Source organism: Mytilus trossulus, chromosome 1, assembly GCF_036588685.1.
Source record: "Mytilus trossulus isolate FHL-02 chromosome 1, PNRI_Mtr1.1.1.hap1, whole genome shotgun sequence".
NCBI classification, from domain to species: Eukaryota; Metazoa; Mollusca; class Bivalvia; order Mytilida; family Mytilidae; genus Mytilus; species Mytilus trossulus.
Genome location: NC_086373.1, coordinates 73,776,428 through 73,799,541, shown reverse-complemented (window position 1 = coordinate 73,799,541; position 23,114 = coordinate 73,776,428). Strand labels below are relative to the sequence as shown.

At 30.9% G+C, this 23,114-nt stretch overlaps 1 protein-coding gene across 3 annotated transcripts in view; it reads right to left on the bottom strand.

Moving 5' to 3' along the window:
• Window positions 1-23,114, bottom strand: part of LOC134684705 (trichohyalin-like) — a 70,904-nt gene that overhangs the window by 18,538 nt on the left and 29,252 nt on the right. For all 3 annotated transcript variants that reach the window (XM_063544028.1, XM_063544013.1, XM_063544021.1), the window contains exons 25-41: window positions 22,281-22,481; window positions 21,804-21,927; window positions 20,028-20,141; window positions 18,468-18,583; window positions 17,768-17,940; window positions 16,977-17,181; window positions 16,317-16,472; window positions 15,761-16,000; window positions 15,095-15,292; window positions 14,529-14,694; window positions 10,924-11,102; window positions 10,162-10,382; window positions 8,913-9,070; window positions 8,496-8,635; window positions 7,767-7,959; window positions 7,164-7,309; window positions 6,062-6,269 (exon numbers count right to left, since the gene is read on the bottom strand). In XM_063544028.1, coding sequence (XP_063400098.1) covers window positions 6,062-6,269; window positions 7,164-7,309; window positions 7,767-7,959; window positions 8,496-8,635; window positions 8,913-9,070; window positions 10,162-10,382; window positions 10,924-11,102; window positions 14,529-14,694; window positions 15,095-15,292; window positions 15,761-16,000; window positions 16,317-16,472; window positions 16,977-17,181; window positions 17,768-17,940; window positions 18,468-18,583; window positions 20,028-20,141; window positions 21,804-21,927; window positions 22,281-22,481 — 2,938 coding nt within the window. The remainder of the gene's footprint in view (window positions 1-6,061; window positions 6,270-7,163; window positions 7,310-7,766; window positions 7,960-8,495; window positions 8,636-8,912; window positions 9,071-10,161; window positions 10,383-10,923; window positions 11,103-14,528; window positions 14,695-15,094; window positions 15,293-15,760; window positions 16,001-16,316; window positions 16,473-16,976; window positions 17,182-17,767; window positions 17,941-18,467; window positions 18,584-20,027; window positions 20,142-21,803; window positions 21,928-22,280; window positions 22,482-23,114) is intronic.

Here is a 23,114-nt window from a genome sequence, read left to right as displayed (position 1 = left end):
GCTGTATCAAGCTTGAATGTTGTGTCCATACTTGCCCAAACTGTTCAGGCTTCGAACTCTGCGGTCGTATAAAGCTGTGCCCTGTGGAGCATTTGGTTTAAGGTTGACAGATGATGAACTTCGTGGGATTGCAATAGCCGGGTCAACCTGGCTTACAGAAAGGCAAGATATATATGGCCCTAACAAATGTAAGAAAATTCTTAATTTCTTATGGCAGACATCCGTCTGAGATGTTATTCCACCAGCATAAATCACAAAATTGATCCGTAACATAATAGTAACAAACCAATAATAGAATCATTTGGTCAAAGCATTTCTAAACTGAAACTGAAGTGTGATGGACGGGCGGATATAGACGGACAGTCAAATTGAACACATTTTAAGTTGGTGGTGATTTTAAAAATAATAATAGGCAATGGGTGATAGCTAATATCGGAAGTCCAGTATAATGGAATCCTCTTAATATATACATGTAGCTATTAACATATCATCAATAACTGCTTTGTTGTACTACTATTCGCAAATAATTACATTAGATGTAAGTTTCATTATAATACGTTATTCTGATTGGCTAACATGTTATTCCGTAAACAATTGCATCAGACAATAACATTTATCATGCATGATGACACGAGGTCCCACAAAAAAGTGAACAGGTGAATTAAATAAAACTGGATAAAAATCGTGTTTTCATGATTTTAGCTAAAAAAATGTAATTATAAGTATTGAATACTTCTTTTTGAAACTTTATAGGGTTGTAAAAGCGTTGACCGTGCGTACATTTTTAGAATGAAGCGCTTCCGCGCTTCATACAAAATGTACTTCGGTCAACGCTTTTACCACCCAATAAATTTACAAAAAGAAGCATTCAATTCTTAATTGAAATTCAGGATCTCCGAGATAGACAAATATAATACATCTGCTAAGTTGGAATTGTGCTAATCCCGGTAAAAATAATTATGCTATTACCGGCAAAACTATCAAATCAGAATTATCAAGCAATATAGTTGTATCAATAAGGAATCATTCCTTACTATGCGTCGTTCTACATATATCTCACAAGTTCTAGATTCCGATAACATAATATCTTGTTGTGTGTGTGTGTTTTGGGGAGGGGGGTTCAGCTGAAGCACACTTCTTATCCTTCTGAAATCCCCTTTCCTTAAAGATAGTAAACCGGTAAATAGAGGTATCATTTTTTTATGATGAATCTTCAAAACAAAATGTTTTGCTATTCTCAACGTTTTTTTTTAACCTTTACATGAATTACGCCCTTATTTTCTGTATCTGTCTCTGTAACCTTTACAAAAGACTGCATTAATCCCCAGATTTGGAATGGAACCACTAAGCTTAGAATGTCTGCATAAATACAAGATTAATAACCGTAATAATTTGAATACAAATTCCACACATTCAATTAACTGCAACACTAGAAACAGCGCAGTACATACTAATCTTATTTTTCTTTGTAATTATCAATGTTTTGTAGTCTCAACAAGTTGTAAACATTCATGAATAAAAGACTTCAGTGTCCCATGTGGAATAAAAAAAGTAAATTTCCAATGTCCCACTCTTTGTGCACATATTTGATCGATTCAAGGTCATGCGAAGGTACAAGGGCAAAAACTAAAATAAACACTTTCATGCCGCATTTCCCGCTGGGGGGGGGGGGGGGGGGGGGGGGGGGGGGGGGGAGTTGTAGTAGGTTTAACCCATGTTCGTCAGTGCATTAGTTGTCACAAAGTTGGTTTCTATTTTATAATTTTGGTTTGCCTCAATTAAATCTTATGAAACATGTATACACAGAGATCAAGTTTGAATGTTATTGGTGTCACTGTTAACTGTATAATTTGCCTTATATGGCCTGGTTAACGTAAGAAATTTCTAAAAGCTACCATTATATTTTTAGACTTTCATGTAGATTTTTTTTTATCTTTTCGGAATAATGGCATGTGACCGTCTCATTAACAATTATACCACATCTTCTTTTTTAAATTAACAGAAAAGATAAAAAAAATCTACATGAAAGTCGAAAAATATAGTAGTGTATGTATGGCGAAAAGAGGGCTGCAGAAAGGTTCTCCTAAGATCAAATGGTAACTTTTAGAAATGTCTTTAGTTAACCAGGCCATACAGGTTACAATCTATTATTCTGACAGCCCATTGGTCCGACAATCCATTAGTCCGACAGCCCATTAGTCCGACAGCCCTTTGGTCGGACAACCCATTAGTCCGAAAACCTATTGGTCCGACAGCACATTAGTCCGACAGCCAATTAGTCTGACAACCCATTAGTACAACAACCCAATAGTCCAACAATCCATTGCTCCGACAGCCCAATACTCCGACAATCCATAAGTCCAACACTTATCAAGTCAAGCATAAGGGTGACAGGATAAAAAAAATTGTCCGTCTGTATTATTACGTTTAAGTATAAAAACATGTTTTTAAAGAAATAATTCCGTATATATAACATCAGGCTTAGGTAGTTCGAATACTTTCTATATACTCAATTCGAAATCTGTATATAGTATAAAACAGAACAGAATATTTTATTTTTCCAAATTAAAGGGTCTATAAAAAGCATATAAACAACCAGTGATGGTGCAAACTACTTTTTTTTTTAACTTGGCTGTCATGTGAAAAGTGTTCGGTAAACAGGAAGTGGTTTAGTGACGAATCTGAAAACTTATCACACAATATAGCCGACTTCAATAAACCTTTCAGAAATCCTTGTAATGTAGTTCATGAAAAAATTCAACGAAAATATGCATGGGACGGAGGGATGAACTGGACGGATGGAAGGACGGAGAGACAGACAGAGGCAAAACAGTATACCCCACTTTTTTGAAGCGGCGGTATAATGATTGGAACAACATAAAGACTTTATAACAATAATAATATGATATAATTATCTTTATAGCACCATAAGCCTCATTCACAATCGGAGCCAAAACAAAATAGAAAAAACCCAACTATATTTCTCAAATAACAGTCAGTATCAAGACATGTACTACATAATTCAAAAGAACTATTTTTTAACAATACAATCGTCAGTATCCCCCATAATAGTCAAGTTTTCTTGTGTTAACATCGAGATGTGCTAGAAATGTGCTGAAAGAGTCCCTCCCTCAAATTGTTATGAAGTGAGCATGAAATGTGGTATGAATGCCAATAAGAAAACTCTTTATCTAAGTCACTATTCCTAAAAGTAAACCATCATAGGCCAAAGTACGGTTTTCAACACGGAGCATTAGCTTACACTGCATGAACAACAAACTATAAAGACCCCCAGAAACAATATCCTTGTTACTACTAGTATATATATATTACAAAGAAAATTGAGTAAATTGCGGTTATACGGAAAAACAAAAATCAACCCTGCTAATATAGCTATAACCGAATATAAATATACTACCAAAGTAAGATCTCGTTTGTGTAAAGTAGGTTGGCAAGAAATCTATATAGAATTAAGATGTTTTATTAATAAAATTATGTTCTCTCTTTTTAAATTGCTATCCAAGCATCTTAAAAATAATTCATTATATCGAAATGAAAATTCAATGACTTTCTATCAAAGAATCTTGATCATATTCTGAGAATTAATTCATTTTAAAGCAGAAAGATAAATTTGTCCATTTGACTTGGAGTTTCACAATTGTATGACATTATTTTGGATCTTTCAATTTAAATATAAGTGGATATCGATAGGGGATTAATAATGGAATCAAAAGAGTTAAAAAAAATATACAGATCAATGTGCTTGATTTCGAGATATTAGCCATTGAAATTTTGGCGGGAAAAATAGTCTCTCTTGACTTTTCTTAGCTATTTCATTGACAAGTTTACATTCTCAAAACTATCCAAAAATAATTTGAATTTTATAAAACTTTTACAGATTGCTTATCATTATACATGTAAAAGATTTATAAAAAGATAAATGGGGGCAATGCCTTTTTTTATGGCATTCAAATGAATAAAACCTGAGGTTTCCGAAAATCTGACAAAAAATCAAAAACATGGCAAGAGAACTGCAATGTACCTTAACAAACCTCTGAAGCTAAACCCAAGTTATAGATTATCGATCTCAAATATATAAAATTTCTGAAAAAAAAAATGATTCGATTTATAATCAGGCTCTCAGACCAAACATAATCTTTTTAAGAATCTACATGTATGATATCTTAGAAAAATAAACCTAACACCCCCCCCCCTTTCTTTCTAACCTTCAAACCATAATATTACATTATATATTACATTTGTTGGACCGTATGAAATAAACAGAATAGCCTGTAAGTGAAGCAAAGCAGTCATATTCCAATTTGAAAATAAACACCCTCTATTTATGTATTTTTTTACATAAGTTTATATTTATGCAATTTCAGAGTGGATGTTGCTAAGGATAATATGTGTTTCCGTGGTAACAATTGAAGTCAACAACACTTGACAATTGTAATTTAAAGTTTGCGTTAGCTTTTATGTATTTTTCTTATCGGTTATGAAAAAATCAGGACATTTAAGCTCTTATACTGCAATATTCTGCAAATGAAAACTCTGTTTCCAAGGAAAAAATCGGTTGCTATGGTGATAAAACTAAAAAAAATCCCACACATTTTTCTATTAAATTTGGTAAAGTAGTATCCAAACTTCATAACTACAGTGCTAACTATTCTGTACACATTTGCACTTTTCTGAAAAACACCAGAGAAAATGTGGTAATTCAGCAAAAATCCAATTTTCAGAAAAGTTGAAAATATGCATTTTTTCACAAAATTTTACAAAAAAATTACAAATTTGGTTGACATGCAATCTTCACTAAAATGAAGCTTAAACCAGGTTCTATCAATGTTACATATGAAAATTAACGGAAAAATGCATTATTCTATTCATAATCAGGCTCTGAAATGTGGTGATTTAGCTGATTTTTGAAAGATTTTACAACGCTTAACAACCAAAAAATTGTGTGTCAGTTACCATGGCAACCACTTATATTTTCCCACTCAAAATTATTTTTTGAGCATTTTTCATTTATTGCTTCTTCTAGACCAATTATAGAAAAAATCTGAAACCTTCATGTATCGCACTCTGCCTGGTTCTTACAAATAGCTGTACTTAACAACATAATAAAGGATTAAGACAAATATAGACTGATTGACATCTATCATGTGCAACATTTGTAGAAGAGATGGGTTAAAGCTTGGAAAATTTAAGTACATTTGTTTATACCATCATGTGGTTTTTGCATTTCAAAACTAACTGATAGGTATAGGGAAAGTTGAAGTCATAAAGGTATGTTAAATATTTAAACATTTTAAAGATTAAATGATTTTTGTGCACAAATTGACATTAGACTGGTGAAACAGAGATATCTAGTCTGTATAGCAAATGAATTTTCAGTAGTTGACCTATTTTTTTTTTAAATTTTCAATTCCAAGTTAAATAGTTTCAGTAAAAGCTCAGTAAATCTTGTCAGTTGTGATGATTGAATAAGAAAAGCAATTTGATTGGTCTCTTTGAATTCAACATAAGAATCTATTTTTCTCATAATGCAAATAAATAAATTATATGATTGAAAATAATAATAAAAACAAGAATGTGTCCATAGTACATGGATACCCCACTTGCACTATCATTTTCTATGTTTAGAGGACTGCACAATTAAGGTACAAACTCTAATTTGGCATTAAAATTAGAAAGATCGTATCATAAGAAACATTTGTACTAAGTAACAAGTTGATTAAACTTCAACTTCATCAAAAGGGACAGATGGATGAACAATGGACGGATGGACAAAAGGATGCACAGACCAGAAAACATAATGCCCATAAATGGGGCATAAAAATCATGGATACAGGTCTACCAATCAAATCAATAACATTTCTTCATTTCTATCTTTTTTTAAATCTGCAGTTATTGCTGCTTAATAAAAAGAAGTAAACCTATACATTGCCTCCTATGAAAAGCTTCATAGTTGAGACAATACGTGAGGTAAATTGAGATAATGGAAATAGATCTGTGTGTTCCTGTGATAAATGAAATAAAAAACATAATTATATCTTACCTTCCTGAAGTTTAGCTTTTCTTTCTTCAGCGATTTCTTTCTCCAGAATTTCCCTCCTTTTCTCTATAGCATCCTGTGTACTCTCATCTGAGTCATCATCGTCCTCCTGGCTTGATAACTGGAACAATGTCTTACTCAGGTTGTTAAACCATCCCTCACGTTCAGATAATCGCTGCATTTTCTTCAAATTATTCAGATCTTCAGCGCTCTGGAGAAATATCAATAACATAGATTTGTATTACTATTCACAAGGAGATTTTAATTGAATCAGATATAAATTAGAAAATAAAATTCTCAAAATTTGAATTAACAATAATTTTAACTTTTAATTCATTCACATTCAGGCTTTATCTATCTGGGAATTAAAACATTAAAACAGAGATATGTCTTCTTTCCTTTGCAGCAAAATACATCATTACTTTTTTTGAATCTTCACTATACAAAGTCAGCTTGAAATAAAGATGCATAAATTTTAATGCAACTACATTCAAAATATCAAATGTAAATAATAGTTGCTTATTCTAAAATGAATCTTTTTAGACAACTTTACATTTGGTGATTACACCATCAATGCTCTTGTCTGAATAATAAAACTGACCTCTTTCTTGACTTAAACATATGCATAGGTTGGGATGTAAATAGTTTAACAATAGAATTTAATTTTATTTTTTTATAAAGTAAGCAAGTAAGTCAAGATTTTACTTTTAGAGGGATACACATTTATAAAGTTTATAATACAAATATAATGCTTATCTTCTGTCAACTTAACTGTATAATGGGTAACAAGTATGTATCCATAGTACAAAGATGCCGCACTAGGATTATCATTTTCTATGTTCAGTGGACCATGAAATTGGAGTCAAAACTCTAATTGGGCATTAAAATTAGACAGATCAAAAAAATTATCATAAGGAACATGTGCACCAAGTTTCAAGTTGATTTAACTTCAACTTCATCAAAAACTTCCTTGACCAAAAACTTTAAGCTGAACAAACCAACCAATGAATGGACAAACAGACTAATTTCAATTTTCAATAACAATTATATCCTTCTGAATTATGTGCTGTTCTATCTTGTTACCATTCAATCTATTCCAACTGACCTGTTGTTTTTGTATAATGTTTTGTACTGCTGTGCTGTCTCTCTCTTGTTGATCCTGTAAGTCTGCTAGCAAGATAACACTTAATTCTTCTTTAATTTGATCTGAAGATAATTCTGGTTTCAAGGTCTTAAGTGATCTTTCTTCCACTGTAACAAAATAATATTAAATATATAAAAGTCTAAGATGTCAAATTGTTTATATCGAGCTCCTACAAGGTTTTAATATGGTGGAAATCTTCAACTTAATTTGAAGAGGAGCCAATGGCATGTGAAAGTCATATCCCAACAACAATTTATATGGGATATCTCTTAAAGTCACTCCTAAAAAAAAATCAATTTTCTGATTATAAAACTAATCAAGATTTGAAGAGTGGAAACGTTCATTAAATTTTAAGAAGATTGAAGACACTAATGAAGGTGTTATCACTGGGACAAGAAATAAAATAGGTAATATCATCAAACTGATCCTTGGTTCAGAAAGTTTCACTTTTGAATCATGCTTTATACTGCAATAATTACAAATACAATGTGAATGCATCAATCAAAATCTACAAAGGACCATACATCTCCATGTTCTAAATTCTACAAAATATCTCAAACTTACATTCCATTCTGTAGACCAATGCTTCAGACAGAAGTTTGGTTTGTTCTTTTCGGTTGTTAGCTACATCTTTGAGGTGTTTATTTTCTTCCTTTGGTGTAATAGTACTGTCATCCATAGACATAGCGATCTGTTGGGATTTCTTCTTCCATTTAGAATGGTCCTGTTCTAATTTGGATAATTCTGCTTTTAATTCCTAAAATAGTCATTTAGGAGTCAAATATACATGCTGAATTAAGAAATCCATTATTAATAATAACAGATATTGTAGGTATAAAACGTTTGCTTTTTTTCATAGTGAAAAATATCCATTATACAGTATTTCGATCTTCCTTATCAAAATAGCCGCTTAATCTCTCAGATAATGTGGGGAAATTATGGAAATATATTTTGTTTTATGATGTCAAAGAGATTCTGATTTCCCTCAAAGGAATAAATCTCATGGAGGAGATCTAGAAAAGCTAGACAGGCATATGACATGTCTTTTTCAGATATTTTTACCAAGAGATATATGGTGGTCAACTAAATTCATCTCTAAAAACTCATTCTCTCTTTTATATGATTTAAAAAAGAGCAATGACTTTATGGTTACAAAAGTTATACCCTGTAACAGTTTATCACTAATCAAAATGATTTATTCTGCTGTTGATAAAGTTATCTTTCTTTCTACACAACTTAAAACAATTAAATTTTCGACCTCCTCTTTGCTGTGAATGGTGTTGTTTCTCTTACCTCTTGTTGCATACCATTGGCAGTTTTACCAAGAGACTTATTTTGCAATGCCATATTAACTAATTCCATCATTAGCTCTCTTTCTTCTGTATGTGTTTTGTCTATGGTATCTAATATGGCAGCTTGAATTCTGGTCACATCTGAGGCAAAATAAATATTTGGCAATGGTTATTTTTAAATTGGCAAACCCATCACAGATATATTGTCTATTATTGGCAATGCCCTAAGAATGGCTATTCATCAAATTTTCAGTTTTTAAAATCATTAAAAAAAATATTTGAAAAATTCTATAATTACAATTAATTTTTTTTTAAATCAAGTGCATTTTTCTTTTTTCCATTTCGTTCTTTCATTTTTAAAGTTTTTTTTGCTATTCTAAAACAAAGAAGATCTAATTTTTGTTCATCATTCTCTTACCAGATGACATTTCAGCATCTAACAACTTGTTATTTTCATTTTCTTCTTTGAGTCTCTGTTCTAAGTTATCTTGTTTATTTTTCTGTTGTTTCTTACGACGTAATGCTTCCAATCTTTCTTTAGCCAGAGCTTTCTGTCTTTCTCTGTCAGCTGTGATACTATTAGGAATAGAAGAAGGATATGATACATGAAACCTTTACTTTAAATCTCCACTACATGTAGTACAAATGTATCAATGAAAAACCAACTAATCTCACTAGAATTGTTTTACATTTGTGATTTCGGGCCTTTTATAGCTGACTTTGAGGTATGGGATTTGCTCATTTGTCAAGGAATTACAGTGACCTATAAATTTAATTTATGTGTCATTTGGTCTCTTGTGGAGAGTTGTCTCATTGTCAAACATACCATATCTTTTTTTATATTCAGAAAAAGTTACTACTTCATTATGATGTGGTACACATAGCAATGTCTTCTAAGTTTTTCTTTTGTGTTGTTTAATGAACTGTTGTACATTCGTTTCAAAATCTATATTATTTTATACACAGCTGTCAATTACTAATAAACAGGTCAAGAGAGTCGGGTACCTCTTTTGATACAGATATGAGTATTTCTTTACATCCCTGTCCCTTGCCCTTTATTGGACAGTTCTCACATTGGCTGTCATACCTCATCTGATTTTTTTTTTTATTTACAACAGTAACTGTTTTATTTGTAATTGATTGGTCTGAATATCTATGAATATCTTATCTTGCCAAAATTGTTTTTATTTTGTTTGGAAAAGATGAGACATATTTTTTCTGTGTTTTTATATTTGAGATGCAAAAACAAATTGCAAGCACGACTAATAAACCTTCTTCCTGCTAGCCTTTTTAAGATCCATTTCTTATGTTAAGTATAACTACTGTGGATTCATTTATTTTCGTGGGTACCAATTTTCGTGGATAAAGGAAAACTTGCATATTCGTGGATATTTAATTTTGTGGTTTTGCCACAGTCTGCATACCAGCCTATTTTAATTTGCCATTCCTTGAACATTTGATTTCAGGGTTCACCTGTACCAACAAAATCCACGAAAATTGGTATTCCACAAATATAATGAATCCACAGTATATAAAAATCTCTGCACACTGAAAGCATTGATAAAATGAAAACAAACAAGATCTTATAAAGAAAAAAGCCTCTAATTGTGAAAAAAACATCCTCATACTAATAATACTTATATAACATCTACTTCTAATAAACTTACTTTTGAGTTCTTTTTTCATCAGCTTCCTTTGCAAGTTTTAGTACAAGAGCTACAGAATCATATTTCTCTTCTCTTTCCATCTTTTTCTTGTCCATCTTCAGTTTAACCAGGGCTAGTTGTCTTTGTCGCTCTTGATCAATGCCACTGACCTGTTCTTTCAGTTGTCTCAGTAAGGCTGCTTTCTCATCTTCTAACATCATTTGTAAACCGTCAAGGACATTCTAAATAATGAGAAACATATATTAAGCTTTTTTATAGGATGAAAAGAATAATCTGTTTACAGAGATATTTTTCATCAGTATGTAATTTGGCAAATTTATAATGCAAAGACAATTAACCATGTCTGAGATCATAAGATCAAGGAATTTCCAGGAATTGGGCATTGTCAAATTTAATGTAAAGGCATACCAAATATCATTGCCTTATTGCAAGTAGTTCCTCTAAAACTTACATATTCACAAACTATAAAATATAAACTATGCAAATAATTTTAAGTCACAGAACAATGACTGAGAGAGCAGGACAATATAATCACCATGGACATTATTATACAAATGCAAAATAATACATTCCTTAATGCACATCATCAGATTTGGTTGAACAACTGTGTAAAGTTTCATTAATAACCATCATTCATTTTCAATAACTGTTACAATTGGAGAGACAACAGAATGATGGAACAAAAGAAAGGAGTAAAGCGATATACAGTGACTTATTAATGATGAAGCATAAATACAAATAAAAGATTTATTTTCTGCATACCCTTCTCTTCTGTCTCTTTGCTTCAGATTCTTCCTCATCCAATAGTTTGTCAATTTCAGCATCATCTGTAGGAAGCCCTTGTTCTTCTCTCTCTTTTTGTAATTCTTTCTTTCTCTCTTCTCTTTCCCTGGCTTTCTGTTCTTCATCTATTTCCTCCTCACCAAATAAATTTTCCAAAGCTGTAGAACAAAGAAATTACATTATTAGTTATTTGGGATTTTTCAATTACTCATTATTTGGCCCCATTTTTTTTCAGTTGAGACAGTGACAAGAGATACAAAATAAAGTTTTAGCATGAAATATCAAGCAGTGAAACCTCATTAATCCTTAGAAAACTAGAAAAATAATTTTCTTTGAGATGACTAGAAAAAAAGTAAAGGTATTGTCAAGGAGAAGTACAAATCAGTTGATGTATATTTCAATTTATTTATTATTAATATTATGTTATATTTTATAAATGTTTTATATTATTGATGTTGAACTTAACATGTTCACCAATATGATCAAACTGTAAGGAAACCTAATATATTTCTTTAAATTCTGCTTCTATACCCAATCTTTCCAAACAAAATATCGGTGATAGAAATTGAGCTTAAGGCAACATACATACATATCAATATAAAGTAACTGCAGTATCTAGCACTATCATAGGGACGAGTAATTTTTTAGACCCCTTCCCCCAAAATAACAATGAAAAAAGAAAACTAGAGGCTCTATAGAGCCTGTGTCGCTCACCTTGGTCTATGTGAATATTAAACAAAGGAAGCAGATGAATTCTTGACAAATTGTGTTTTGGTGATGGTGATGTGTTTGTACATCTTACTTTACTGAACATTCTTGCTGCTTACAATTATCCCTATCTATAATGAACTTGGCCCCGTAGTTTCAGTGGAAAATGTTAGTAAAAATTTACAAATTTTATGAAAATTGTTAAAAATTGACTATAAAGGACAGTAACTTCTTAGGGGTCAATTGACCATTTCAGTCATGTTGACTTATTTGTAAATCTTACTTTGCTGAACATTATTGCTGTTTACAGTTTATCTCTTTCTATAATAATATTCAAGATAATAACCAAAAACAGCAAAATTTCCTTAAAATTACCAATTCAGAGGCAGCAACCCAACAATGGGTTGTCCGATTCATCTGAAAATTTCAGGGCAAATAGATCTTCACATGATAAACTAATTTACCTCATGTCAGATTTGCTCTAAATGCTTTGGTTTTTGAGTTATAAGCCAAAAACTGCATTTTACCCCTATGTTCTATCTATAGCCATGGCAGCCATCTTGGTTGGTTGGCCGGGTCACCGGACACATTTTTTAAACTACATACCCCAATGATGATAGTGGCCAAGTTTGGTTTAATTTGGCCAAGAAGTTTCAGAGGAGAAGATTTTTGTAAAATTTAACGACGATGCCAGACGCAAAGTGATGGGAAAAGCAGACTTGGCCTGAAGGGCCAAGTGAGCTTAAAACAGACTATTAAGGGAGATATAAGTCCTTTAACATTATATTTACTTCAAATTTAGAAGAAATTTCTTTGCAATTCATCAAATATTTTGTAAATACTGTTGAGTTCTTATCATATGCTGGATACCAATTTTCATGGGTTTCGTGTGTACAGGTGAACCACAAATTCAAATGTTCAATGATTAAAAAACTTATGCATGCTTCCATGCTATAAAGTTAAACAAAAATATTTCCATAGTATATCCATGCCATTCTCACAATATCATTTTCTATGTTCAGTGGACTCTGAAATTGGGGTCAAAACTTTAATTTGGCATTAATATTAGAAAGATCATATCAAAGGGAACATGTGTACTAACTACTCAGTTTTTAAGTTGATTAGACCTCAACTTCATTCAAAAATTGAACCTGAAACATCAACCTAAGCAGGACAGACGGATGAAAGGACAATGAACAAACAGATACACATACCAAACAAGAATGTGTCCCAAGTACACAGATGCCCCACTCGCACTATTGTTTTCTATGTTTAGTGGACCATGAAATTGGGGTAAAAAATCTTATTTGGCATTAAAATTAGAAAGATCATATCATAGGGAACATGTATACTAAGTTTCAAGTTGATTGGACTTCAACTTCATCAAAAACTACCTTGACCAAAAACTTTAACCTGAACCAGGAGAACGGACAGACGAATGGACGAACAAACAGACAGACTCACGAACGATCGAACAGATGCACAGACCAGAAAACATAATGCCCCTCTACTATCGTAAGTGAGGCATAAAAATAAAATGTCCATAAATGATGCACAAAAATCAACTTAAACATCTCACCTTTTGCCTTGTAAACTACCGGTATATGTTTTTTTTTTGTTATAAATTTTAAAACAATTAAAAAATTCACACTGTAATTTATTGTTAATCCAGTATTCTTACAAATTGTTTAGTGATGCATGCTTGGATGTGGTACAATATACATTTTAGTGCATTCATTTTCAATATTATGTCACTGCAGGTCATCCAGTTAACATTAATTTGCTAAAAAACATATCAACACCCTAATCAATTTTTGTAACCAAGGTAATATGATGTCTACTACGAAATGTATTCATAAAAGTCTTTTGATATTCATGCCACTTAAAAACAAAATCATTAACCAACAACCTCCATCTAAAAATTGTTAAAAATAATGGCCAGTATAGATGTTTATACATGTACTAAAAATCAAACATTTGTCAAATATTTTTCAGTCATATTTTTATTTTTTTTATTTTTGATTAATGCTTTCATGCATAACTTGTTTTATATTATTATAAATACTCATATATATATATATACATGCACTTTGATATTCTTCATGCTTTTAATATAGTTTCCCTAAATCAATCAACACAGTTCTTCCAGGTTCATACTACAATAGAATGTTTAGGTTCTTTTGTTAAAGTCCCCCTCACTTAGTTTTCAAGTAAAATTTGTGATTCTATTTTACTAACACCTTATAGCCTTATTATTTCAATTGCTCATATAAAAATTTCTAATATCAAATGGATGACTTTTCCTTTATTTGCATTTTTTCTTGGAATTCAAAGAGAAATAAGTTGCTTGATGTTGGAGGCTGAGAGTTATCCTGAAATACGGCATAATATGAAAGAAAGCAATCTTTTCACAGACCAAGACAATATCCAGGATTAAGCAAGACTTGGGAATAGCTTGGGGTTGTTATCATTCACTCTTTCTATACATACCTGGTTCTGGTTCTAGCAGATCAAACAATAAAATATGTAATCATTCAATTAAAAAAAACCATGATCCAATATTTATATCATTTAAATGATACTGATTATTTGCTTCTCAAATACATATTTCTTATATAAACAGTATTTATTCTGAAATCTATAAAGATAAAATATAAACCTTTTTCTTTGATTTTAACTCTTACTTATAGTTTCAGCTGACAATTAACATAGTATGTCTGACACTCTGACACTAAACTTTTTTTTAAATCCAAGCATTTTTCATTTATTTATCGATAATTACCAAGTGACATCTAATGCTTTTGGAACCATTTTGTTTCAACTTTTGAAAGTTTTTTTGCAATTCTACCTTAATTATCAAAATTATAGAACTTTACCAAATTCATCACTTTCTACAAGGTTTTCAAATAGAGTTGTTGCTTCATCATTCTTTCCTTCCTGTCTTAATTTCTTCTCTTTCATTTTCAATTCTATCAATCTCTTCTCTCTTTCTTTCTCAGTCAGTTTGGACCATTCATTTTCACCAACTTGCATGATTAATGTCTGTACAAAGAGAAATTAGCATTTTCACTCATATTTGAAAGTGGAAAATATGCAAGTACATGTAAAACAAAAGTATTACCATGATAGATTTTGTTCACCTAGACTAGTGTTGTGGTTAATTATTTTTTACTGGTACTTGCCCATAAATGTGAATCCATTAACTATCTGAAAAATGACCCAAATCTCAATATGTTTTGTGAAAAAGTAAAGAATGACCTTTTCTGTGTCAATCATAATCCCCTACTGTTAATCTTTGTTTTGCCTCATCTTTTAAACAGAAATAAATGGAAATCTTCAATTAAAATTTCTAGGTCAATAAAAAGTTATGACAAAAAGGACCCTTATTGCACCCAGTTGTTTAAAATAATGAAGAAATAAACAAGGTAGTCTATTATCTTACAGCTTCTAAAAGTTTTCCTTTCAAAATGTCATATTTCTGTTCTACTGCTTTCTTGATCTGTTCTTCTGTGACATCACTGTCGTCTGATGTAATAGTGACATCATCATCACCAAGGACAACAGATGATACATTATCATGGTGACCATTATCTAATGTCTTCCTATGTAGTTTAACCATCTGCTGAAGTGTTCTTAGATCCTGATTTACAAAATAAGTTAGTCATGGCAGTTACAAGTAAAATGAAAACTAAATGTATGCTAATTACTGGAAAATATCTGTTCCTTCATAAAGAACATCAAAACACACAATTGACTACAAACTGGCCACAGTCTCAAACCTGTCATAAAAAATATCAATTAAAAATGAATCGCAGACATAGCTATTGAATTTCACACCAATTTGCACTTTAAAATGGGAGACAACTCTTGATTTTTCATTATTTTTAATGGAATTACTTTTGCCATTTATACAATCAAGAACTGTGTGTCATAATAATTAAATTCAATAAATACCAGTCTACATACATTCCTTTACAAAATTAAGTATCAGAGAACAATATTTTCTTGCATGAACCAATATATGTTTAAGTTTTCTTTTTTATTGAACTTAACTATGGGGTGCTTAGAATATGTCACTTAATTAACTAATTAATGATAGTGATCATACCTTATCATATAGATCTGTCAGTAAGAACTTTGATTCCCCATCTTGTATCTCTTGCAAATCTGAAAGAACGTCCACCTTAACATTTTCATCAGTAGCCTCCTTGCCTTGGACCATCTTCTGTTCATTTTGCTTTTCCTCAAAGTCTACAACAATTTGAACCTTGACCTTGTCATCTGAGACATCAAGGCCGTCTGTCCTCATTTGATGAAGTTTACTCTCTAAAAGATACACAGCAGCTTCCTACAATTTAGAAAAATAAATTTCATCATCTTTCGTCTCATAAAGGGAGGATAACTAAGATAAAACATATATGAGATGTTTTGGATCGATAATAATTTGAAAAAAAAAGATTGTATAATATGTTTTTTTATATTTATAATTGTAGTTCTTCACTATCTGTATAAGCTATGTTTGTATTTGTGTTTGCTTGACCAAAATGGGTGTATTTTGCAAATGAATTATAATATAATAATTCTGCTTTTTATTGATATAAAAAATGTGAAAGGAGCATCAACTTATTTTTTCAAAAGTTTTAATTGCAAAATTGACTACATACTTTTAGTAAGTCTGCTTGATCTTGTTTATTTCTTTCGTCTTTTGACCTCCAGTTTGATCTCATTAGCCTGATTCTCTCCAGATTTTCTTGTCTCTCCCCTTCAGTCATGGCAGCTACTGATTGTCTGTTAGGATCTGTTGTAGCATCATCCAGTAACTGTACAATATAAATAAGATGGTTAAAACTTCAAAATGAAAATTATGTTTCAGCAATACCATTGTACTTGTTATCATACTAATTATTCCATCAAATAGATCCAAACATATGTTAAGTATTTGCAAGTTATGCTGTCGAGAGCTTTTTTACTTGTTTCTGCAGTTAAACGTATCCTAAGTATTTTACTTGGGACTTATCCATATTCTTAAATTTACCAAGTGCAGACAGTGTTCCAAGCTGATTTTTTTTCATTATAGACTGCATCAGTACATGCTGCTTATTTACTGTTTTTTAAGGTATATATTCCCCATTTATAAGTACAAGTATGTAAAATATGCAGTGGTTAATGCATTTTTTTTTATTATTCTAAATAATTATCATAATAAAAAGAGAGAAAAAATCAATAAAATTTATAATAAAACCTTATTTTATATAAAGAAGATGCGTAATAAGTGCCAATGAGACAACCCTCAATACACGTCACAATGTATTAAAACTGTATACCTGTATTAAGAGATCTCTTTCTTGTCTATGTCGTCTGTCAATCAGTTCTCCAACTGAATCCTGTAGTGAAGACTTATCCTCCATATCAGTCACTGTTTCTAGTTCAGGGGGCAATTTCTTTCCTCTACGTTTCCTAGCAGCCTCTAATCTTTCTTTTGCTAACCTTTCTTGTCTTTGCCTTTCATCATCCTGATTTTGTTCCAATCTTAAATAAAAGAGGATTATAAAGGTCATCATTTTTCCCTTTAAATAACATTTTTTGTGAAAATAATAGCATTTCAAGTATATAAGGATTGGAAAGCATGTCATTATAACTAAGTTTAAAGACTTTCCCACACTTCTTTAAGAAATTTTATCATGTCCAATATTGTTGTTCAAAGTAAGAAGGAACAACAAAATGTGTCCATTTTCTACAACAACATTTCCATGTTCAGTGAAATATGAAATAGGGGGCCCAAAACAGTAATTTGGCATATACTTTAAAAAGTTTATATCAAAATAAACATCCTTTTAAGATTCAAGTTAAAATTACCACAACTTCAAGATAAACTACCATATCAAAAACCTTTGACCTGAGAATGTTCTGGTTTCATACTATCACATTCAAAATTTCCATGTTCAGGGAACCTTGTAATTGGAATGAAAACTATAACGTGGCATATAATAAGTTCAAATTAAAGTGACCACAACTTCAGTGTTAACTATCTTGACCAAAATCTTTTAACGTGTTAGTTGTTTTTCGTTTCTTCTCCAGTTGTGAAACATATCTTAATATATTTAAAACCACATACCTTTTCTGTTCATCTTTTGCCCTTCCTATGACTAGAGCAGCAGAATTAAATTTCTCCTCTCTCCTTGCTTTCTTCTCATCATGCTTTAATTTCATTAGTTCTAACTGTCTCTGTCTTTCTAGAGATACTCTATCTTTTTGTTCTCTAAGTCTTCTCATGAGTTCCTCTTTCTCCTGAACATTACAAATATTAAACAATTATTTGAGTATAAATAGAAATATATTAACCCGTTATTTCTGAAAACCATACTAAGATTTTTAAGACCAAAAATAGTTACAAATAAAACAAATTGAACAAATCAATCTTAATTTTTGGTAAATGAAGTGCAAGATCAAATGCTTCACTAAAAAGTAAAACAACAAATATACCGAACTCCAAGGAAAATCAAAACAGAAGGACCATAATCAAATGGCAAAATCAAAAGCTCAAAAACATCAAACAAATGGAAAACAACTGTCATATTCAGGCATTTCCTTATGTAGAAAATGGTGGATTAAACCTGGTTTTACAGCTGTATTTGAGCATAGATTGTTCCATTCTCAGTCAGTCTCTTCCAATCAAAAACGGCTAGCTCAATATATTAGGCAGATCTATTTATAAAACAGATGTTAATGGATATTGATATTGACATCAGAATATGACTACACTTTATCACAAAAAAAATCAGCATTGGATATAAAAAATGTCACTGTCACTGTACCTGTTCACATCTTTTATCCAAATCTAACAATATATTTCTTCTTTTTTTCTTTTCTTCCTCCTCTTCTTGTTTAATTTCTTCAGCTTCAAGTTCATCACATTCCTTTTCAGACATACCTAAAACACAAAAGATAAAACTTACTTACATAAAAATGAGATAGGAAGATACCAATGGGATATTCAAAATTAAAAGTTAAAGAAAAAAAAAAGTCACAGCACATGCCTTCTTGATACATGAAAAATTAAAATTTCATAACTTTTTTAACAGAATATTTCCCCTTATAATTAATTTTTTTTTATCAGCTAAAACCAAATTTCATTATCTGTACAGAAAAATATCTTCTACGTATAAGATACAGTGATCTGGAAGGATGTTTTCACTATGGGCCCAGGGCCCCCCAAAAATAAATTCAATGGGCCATTTTAAAAAATAATGGGCCATGTTGTCAAATGAGTGGGCCATTTAAATTGACTACTGTAAAAAAAAAAAGTATCAGTATATTTGTGCAAAGAGGTGGTGGTACTTACCTTTATGATTTTAAATTATATCATGGATATTGTTCCTGTGATTTTGTAATTTCAATTTAAATGAATGTACAATAAGTTATTTTAACTTTTTCAAACCGGACAATATCTAAGATAACAATTATTTACAATATTCAAACTGGTTCTGTTGCCTTGTACATGTTCATGTTTTTTTGTTTATTAAATTTGGGTCTTAGTCGAAACCATAGTTATTCCAGACGTTCCTTATCAGAGGACATTTCTGGCATTTCCTCTGCACTTATTGTATTATTATTACTTCATGACAATGACAAGACTAACAGTAGGGAGTATCATTAATTGATAGAACAAAACAACAATTCGCTGAAGTAATGTTTACAAGATGTCAAAACGAGCCAAAGACCAAAAAATGACAAGGACAGTTAAGCGCCTTTTATGGAGACATAAACTATATTCATTAAAGGCTTTGGGGTTTTTCAATCGTCTTTACTAGCCAAATTTCACAAATTTAAAGTTGTTTACAAAAAAATATATCAAGAATGATGGTTAATTACATTTTTTGGGTAATCAGTTAAACCGCATGGTTCTATTATTACCATACGAAAACACCAGAGTCTTTAAACCGCATGGTTCTATTACAATAAGAAAACACCCGATACGTCGACAATCGAGACATCCCAAAAATATATAGGGGAACATTACACACATGGCGATACGGAACACGATTTGAAATTCATTTGACGATATCTAAACGTTTCGAAATGAAGTGAAAATGTCATGCGCCACGTGGGCGCTTACATTAGTCACTATATGCGCCATTTCTGGTCGATATGCGCTATAGGCGCAGGGCGCACGTCCTTCCCGATCACTGAAGATAAAACTATACGATAATCTCCTTTAAATTAAAAGTATCACACATAAATTGCATTACAGCATCAAATTCCTCTTATTTCAGTAAACATCTGGAATGATAATTGGCTGTCATTTTCAATCCAAGATGGAGGTGAACACATAAGAAAATCCTTTTAGTAGAAGGTAAGTGTATATTAATTCTAACCTGAAGCTAATCTTTGCTTTCTCCTATGTAGTCTTTCTTTCATCTTTCTTTCCTGTTCTTCCTTACTATCTCCAAACAATCTGTCTAAAGTTTCTTGATCTTCCAATGCAGCACCTTAAATATACAATGTTGCATTCTCAATAGGCACTTCACAACTAAACCTTAATATTCAACTTCATTTTGCAAAAGTAAACTTAATTTCCTAATTGTATATGCACAAAACTTCAGCAGAAATCTAAAGATTGGATGATCTAACGCTAGTCTAAGTAATAATTTTACAAATACAAAAAAAATAAAATCCTGGTTAATAGAATTTTATAACATCCCAAAATTGAAAGGACAAGGTTTACTTATGGCTCAAAATGGCTTAAGGAGGCTCGCGGGTATAAAATTTTCAGAAAAAAATCAAACATTTATTTTTCATTACAAACCTTATTAATTACCTTTAGTAGTTGTTACTTTATCATATGGTACAAAAATCGTTCCAAAAACTCAATACATGTTGGCCCAAGGTGACTTTTAAAATGTAGATATCATTGAAAAAGATCCAAATTATCTCCCTTTGGTGCAAAAATGCAATTTTTTAGCATAAAAATTGAAATATCTTTTTTAACTCATCGGTGACCTATATTTTTTATTATTGCTTTCTAATAAGCTGTACGTTAAACTAAATAATTGTAAAATTTAAGCGATTTCTGTAATTTAGATCTTTTTTTTATTTCGATATTACCGCTATTTCTCCTATTAGTTCAACAGAAAAAAATGGACATTAACAAAAATGTATGCTTCTTTCGAAGGCATATTGTGAGCGTAAATGACAGGTGACCCCATTTTTTTATTTCATTTTTCTATTAGGTAAAAAATAAAGTTCATTTAGAGAAAAATTTAGCAAAATCTTATATTAAATAAAAAATTTGATTTAGACCTGCGAGCCCCCTTAAATATCAACTTTATCCTATTTTAAAAGTCTTAATGCTAAATACATCAGTTCTTTTCATAAAAGTACATAACATTCTCCAAAGTAAACCCATTTTGGACATTTTGAAAAAAATATGATGATTTTGTGCAATTTTCAGACTGAAAAGCATTTGAAAAACGCATTGGCTACCACCTACAATCCAAAATATGTTGTAACCAAAAGATTCCAATTTTGATATAGAATTCATCTATATAAAAACTTTTTTTTTTCTTAATAGTATCATCACAAGTATTTCTATGTGATATTTGTAATTTTTTGGCCTGATTTGAAAAAACATTAAAAGTTAGTGCCATTTTTAAATCTTTGTGAACCTTCTCCTTTTAAATGAATTTATATGTAGAAATTACCATTTCCTGGTTCATAAAGTATAAATAAAAGAAGAATATTTCCAAATAGCAAGAGTCAATGTTCTAATTCAAAACTTTAGACGATTAACTAAGCAATTTCCATTTATAAAGCGTCATAACTTGAGAACAGTGAACATGACACCACCCTAATTTGAATTTGATCTGTGTTTGGTAGTACATTCTTATGTAATAAACATTCACTTTTAAAACCAGTTACTTCTGGAAAAGTAAAGTTCTAGTGCTTAAACAGAAAATTCAGCATTTTTAAAATTATTTATAAAGGGACATAACTCAAGAACAGTGAAAGTGACCTTAGATTCAACTTACTCTGTACATGGAAAAACACATTATTCCAAATTGTATCTTATTTGTTGTAATGACTTTTAGTAATGTTGATTTAAGTTACATTTTTTTCTTAACAAGTCTTATAGATTTATAACAGCATCTCACCAATGATATTTGCAACTTCATCATATTTTCCATCCCTTCTAAGTTGTCTTTCCTTAAGCTTTAATTCTGCTAGTTTTTTCTGTCTTTCAAGTTCACTTAACCTATTCCATTCTGTTTCTCCAAGCTTAAAAAATAAAGAGTTTAATCATTTAACATTGGATGGCTTCAATATCTTATATTTATAATTATTCCATTTTAAGATAATGACAGTGTTTAATATCTTACACAGTAACTTTTAATCCCTCGAGTCACAATGTTTTTCCATCTAGAGACATTGTTGAAGAGGGTTTGTTTCTGATGTTGTGATTAATTGTTTCAGGAGCGCTTTTATCATTGAAGTCAAATATAAACATAAAAAGAACTTCTGTAAGCCATTTATGATAGCTATAACTGAAATATAATATATTCATACTCAGTTTTTTAGCCTAGCTGGAACACCGAGACATTTTAGTGAGTAATCTATATGATATAATTTACCTGTTTCATTAGAACCTCAGCCAGTAGTTTGTCCCTGAGTGCATCATATTTTCCATCTAAAGCTTCCAATATTTCTGTTTCTTCATTACTAGAAGAATCACATGTCTCTGATGTCAGAAGGACTATAGCAATGTTTTCTCTCACTTCATTTCTCTTTTCTTCTATTATTTTTGTCTGGAGCTTGATAAAGTCTTGTCCTTCCTATTTATAAGAGATAACTATTGATGATAACTACTATCTGTCTAGTGAATGAATTGGGAAGTAGTTACATAATGCATGAAAACATCTTTGATCTGTAAGCTCTACTTTCTCAAAATTAAGCAATTCATATATTTATATAAGTATAAATACAATATATTTCAATCAAACACACCTTTTTCTATTTTTGTTTGATAAATTTTGAATGGAATGCAAAAGGTGGAGAGCAAAACCTGCATTCAAGTCACAGTACCGACAAAATATTTTTATGGTACAAAATTTAAAAATTATTAATATCAAAACCAAAAACAGATTTTTTGTTGTTGTCACATATAGGCTGTGGAGCCTCATATCAAGCATGATTTTGGAACAGTGTACAATATATTGGTAGTATAACACAGGTTCTTCCTAAACTGGGCTATCTTATATTTTTTGCAAATAAGAAGAATTGTTGCTTATCAAACAGTTCATCATATACATGTATGATTGTTCTATCATAAATATTTATACTGAAATTGATTCAATCATAATAACTTGATAATTATATGTTAATGTCAATAACACTAAAACATAACATATATGATGATTGTCAAAAGTCAATACAACAAGTGAATTGATGATCAATGACTCTTTCCT